Here is a 5000-nt window from a genome sequence, read left to right on the forward strand (position 1 = left end):
GGGTTGACTCAGCCTGCCATCCTTTTGAGGTTGACACAATGAGTACCGTTGTGCTGATAACAGGGGGCATTGCATCAGTGGCACTGCTGTGCCCCCAGAAAATGATCCAGCCAAGCAGTCACAGGCTGCATATGAATAAATCAAAAAATGAATTATAATTAGTTGGAAGAGCAACTGATTACATTGAATACAAAAATATTATGGATTTCCAACTCATTTTCATCTCCAGAAACTCAACTTATGGTGCATCCATGTGCTGATTAAAATTGGTAATGGGATCAGACACGGCCATTTAAACAAGGTTTGTTGGTGATATTGCCAAAAAGTATGAAATGCAGTCGCAGCCACAATCCTGTATAATACCATGCAGCAGTCCTCGTTTAACATTGTAGTTATGTTCTTGAAAAGTGCGACTTTAACTGAAACGACTTTAAGCGAATCCAATTTCCCCAAAACAATTAATGTAAAGTGGGGGTTTAAGTTGGAGGAAAAAAATTATCATCAGACAAAAGACATTATTTAAACATAGAGTGTTGTTGTTGTTGTTGTTGTTCGTCTTTCGGCTGCTCCCGTTAGGGGTCGCCACAGCGGATCATCCGTTATGATCCGCATACTGATTTGGCACAGGTTTTATGCCGGATGCCCTTCCTGATGGTCACCTCTTACGTCATCCTGGTCAACTCTGGTCACCTCTTACGACACAGGGATAAGGATTGGGTTTCGCCATGATTCCGGGCTCCCTTCACCCTCTCATAGCGCGCCCCAGCGCAGAGCACCGGTCCTCAAGCGATCCTCCAACCCAAGCTTCCGAGTAGTCGGATTGCAGGCGCCCGCCACTACGCCCGGTCTTACTTAAACATAGAGTATAAATTTAAAATAATTTTAAACAAACAATTGAATATCATCATCTCCAGTTGCTTTTTTCTCATCTCTCGTTGCTTCAAATCTTCATTGGTTCAAATCTTCTCTGTATGATTGCAGAGGTTGTGTGATGTCTGCTTCTTCCACTTCATCAAAACTTTATTGGCCATGCTGAAGATAACTTTTTTATTAAAAAGAGGAAAACCATTAGTTTGGGACTAAATTAGAGGTAAAACGTATTTATAACGGAATGTTGAACGACCTTAAATGAGTATATTCTCAATACATCAGTGACTTAATTACGAAACAATGTTAATCGGGACGATGTTAAGCGAGGACTTGCTGTAGTATCATTAATAGTAAAAGCCTGGTTTTGTCTTGGTGGTTAGGGTGGTGGGCTTGGGATCTTTGTGTCCTGAGTTCAAGCCCCGTCAGCCACTGACGCCAGGTGTGGTTGACTCAGCCTGTCATCCTTTTGAGGTCAGTGAAGTGAGTACCAGTGAACTGGTAATAGGTGCATTGCACCAGTGGTGCCTTCATACTCGGTCGCAGTGGCGATGCACTGTTTATCATAGCCAGTTAAAAGCATGAAATCATGCCACCACAATAAGTGGAAGTATTTTTTTTTTTTATTCAAGTACATTTTCATGCGTGAAGCTTGTGGATCGTTGGATTGAAAAGGAAGAAAAAATATTTTGTTATAGGAAGGCTCAAGTTGAGAACTGGTAATCAATAGCATGTGAAGTGAAGTTCAAGGGTCAAGATGCAAATACCCTGGCTGAAGGAAGATGGCAAAAACAGAAACTGGATCAATCAAAAATTGATTATTTCAGCTTTGTATCACCTCTCACCTGGACCCAGGAGCGAACGCGCACAGCCCTGCTCGAAAGTTTGTACGAAGATCTTTGCAAGAGAAGCCAAGCAATGGTGCAGCAGAATACAGATGAGGAGCGCTCGGAGAATGGCAGCATCGCGGGAGGGTTCCTGGAGTCCTTCAAGGTAACTTTTTCGAACACTGCCTATTATAGTAATGTTTGTCTTCTTTGCTTATGCAATTATCCAGCAGAAAACCTTTTTTATATGTTCAGGTATAGGGCTTGTCCTTGTGTAGGGATTACTAATCTGCACTGAAAGAAACTATGTAGTCTCAAATTTGGAAATTCCAATAAGAATAGGGGATATGTGTTAAGACTTCAGCACAGCAAAGCCACGCAGTGCATGCTGGAAAACAGGGTGATCGAGTCAGCCATTACTCCAGAATGAACCACCATGCCGAGAAAAACAAAACAAGAGGTTGTTGTAGCACAGCGACAAAGAAGCTGGGGTTTTCGTTCCACATTCGCCCAAATTATCAGTTTCAGGATGTTACGGTCCAGAAAATCTCAAGGAAACATTTGAATCGTGGCAAGTTTGACATACTTGCGGTGAACACTTTGAGGACGGAATGAAAATGTACATGAATTAAGGCTCATCAATATTTCCTATGAAACCTCAGAAGATAGTAATGACAAGGAAACCACAAGAGAACCTCCTTGGTCCGGCTTGGAAATCTCATCGAAAATTTCACTGAACAAGTCGGATATTTCTGACTTGTTTCGTCGCATTGCGGTTTGCCAGTTTCTTGGATACATATATGTTGGATACATATATGAGAAACTTTTTTGGGTCATAGAAAGTGAATTTCGAACTTTGTTACCTAAAATTTGGAATTTTAGATGTTGTTTTGTTGTAACCGTCTTTCCTTGCGGCGGTACTGGTACTTTTCTTTCCGTTTCTTTTAGTTATTTATTTATTTATTCATATCCCCCCCCCACCCCCCTCTCTTTAAATTTGCCGCTCAAGAAATGGAGAACATTGACTGTTCTCTTATATGATTCTGGGTTTCTTCAAATATCTAGAATGATGAAAAAGCACATCAACTGATCATTTACTCTCATGGCATGAGGAACGAGTACCGGTACCGTGGAACATTTTATGGCCCAATCCAACTCAGACGGCACTCCAAGTCAACTCTCGTGATCACTTACCAGTGCACAAATTCAGTCAAGTAGAACTCATCTTCTTCAACTACATATTTAATTCTGCCACTTTCAATTCATCAGGAATTCTTCCATTCAAACTCATGTTTGGAACTATTAAAACTCACGTGACTGACAAAATTGAACGAACTGATTTTTAATTATGGAAGCTTATCATCCGGGTTCCCACAATGCATTGTGCAGATGACATAAAATGGATATTCTCTGTTTGGATCATAAATTCTTATTATGTACATGAGTGGAGGGGTGTAGGGGAGGTGAAATTGAGATATGGAATTCAAGGAAAAGAAAAGGAAGGAAATAAGTCAGTGGCATAATGGTTGGCACATCCACGCTGGTTGGAGTCTGGCAGGTTGGTAGTTTGAACCCTGGCCAAATCGTAAAAAAAAAGCTTTAAAAATGGTATCTGCTTCTTCCATGTTTGATGCTCAGCATTTTGAAACGATAGAGCATGGGAAAACAACCATAAGTTGGCAATACTAGTGCAGGCTTTCATGGGCCTAATGGCCTCCTCATGTTTCGATGTTTCTTGTAAGGGAACATTTATTATTTATTATTGTTAAGTGACGATATGGTAGATAAGGGGGAGAGTAATGAAATGGGGGGAGGTGGGGCAATGAGGGGGATAAAGAGGCTGGGAGGAGTTAGGAATATTGTGAGAAGAGGGAGAGGAAAGCTCAAAAAATTGTCACGTGATCAGATAAGATTCTCACCAGATTTCTGTTTGATCCCATGAGCAATCATATTTTAAGGGGTATGTTTGGCTACACAAGATGATAGAGGGTGAGAGGTCACAAATTCTAACATTGTGTATTTGTGCAGTCTATATAGGCTATCAGGACAACTTAGAGGTACGCACACTCGTCTCTGAGCCGTCTCGCCTGGCTTTCAATCTCGACTTGGCTATAAACTGTCACTCTGGTGTTTCGCAGACAGAATGCGGACTCAATGTGTGGGCCGTCCCTTGGATAGACATTAAACTGGACATCACATGTAACAGCATTAGTTTGGCGATGTGAAAAATCCCACAGTGTCCTTTGCGAGGAGTAGGCGAGTTATTACCGGCACCCTGAACAAATGATAAGTTCCTGCTATGAATACCATGGATGAAGACAAAGACATACCACCCAGTGTAATCGTTGTTGTGGGGCTGCTTTGGCAGCACTGAACTTGCCTTCGAGCAGAACACCACAGACATAACTGATTCAATGAAACATTGTGTTTGACATTCTGATAAAAGAGCCAAACATTGCCTCTGAGCTTTGTTGAAGAGAAAGTTGTTGTTGGAGAGTAATGGTTAGTGAACTTTTATCAAAAATGAATGATAGCTGTAGAATGATGAGTTAAGAAAGCAAGATTGATGGTTCAGTCATCCATTGTGATAATGACCTCATCTCCTCTCCTTTGCTCCAAATCGTTGTCTCAGGTGTTCCTGACCTGGTAGATGCCTGATGGCAGTGGACAGGGACTTGGGTCACCAATCAACCAATCAATCAATCAATCAATCAATCAATCTTATCTCATTCTATTTTATCATTTGATTCTAATTTTCCTGATTAATATGAACAATCGAAATTCTTACTTATTTTGACGGCTATCGAGCAATCTGTCGTTTTTGACAGGGAAGTCTCCAAGATGCAAAGTTGTCATTCTTGCATCCATCCATCCATTGGGACCACACTCTGTGCAGAGTGTTGGTGCTGCCTAAACAGTCTCCTTGGTTATTGGGCACAACCCTGGACGGGTCGCCACTCCGACACAGGATACCAGCAAGCTGGCACTCATTTTGCCAACCTCGGAAGGATGACATGCGAAGCCAACCCCGCCTGGTATTAATTCAGCAGCAAACATGGCTCAAACTCAGGACCCTAGGATCCCAAGCCAGCCACCCGAACCACTGAGCCAAGCCGAGGCTTATTCTTGCATCACACAGACATTTTTAAGAGAAAGTGTGATATTTTAAAGTCATTACTAAAAATGTGGATAGTGGATACTTGATCACTGAGTGTTGCAGAATAGACAGGTCCACATGTTGCGGATGACGATATTTGTATCGCTCGTAAAAGCAACAAGTCGTGGAAATGTATTTTTTACTGAGTT

The 5000-nt window shown here is 41.7% G+C and overlaps 1 protein-coding gene across 28 annotated transcripts in view; it reads left to right on the top strand.

Moving 5' to 3' along the window:
* The window catches only part of RAP1GAP (RAP1 GTPase activating protein), a 461763-nt gene that overhangs the window by 437747 nt on the left and 19016 nt on the right, over nt 1-5000 (top strand). For all 28 annotated transcript variants that reach the window (XM_085878239.1, XM_085878236.1, XM_085878237.1 and 25 more), the window contains one exon: nt 1723-1860. In XM_085878239.1, the coding sequence (XP_085734365.1) occupies nt 1723-1860 (138 nt within the window). The remainder of the gene's footprint in view (nt 1-1722; nt 1861-5000) is intronic.

The sequence above is a fragment of the Eptatretus burgeri genome, chromosome 4 (assembly GCF_056783735.1).
Source record: "Eptatretus burgeri isolate ZD-2024b chromosome 4, Ebu_testis_v1, whole genome shotgun sequence".
Taxonomy (NCBI): domain Eukaryota; kingdom Metazoa; phylum Chordata; class Myxini; order Myxiniformes; family Myxinidae; genus Eptatretus; species Eptatretus burgeri.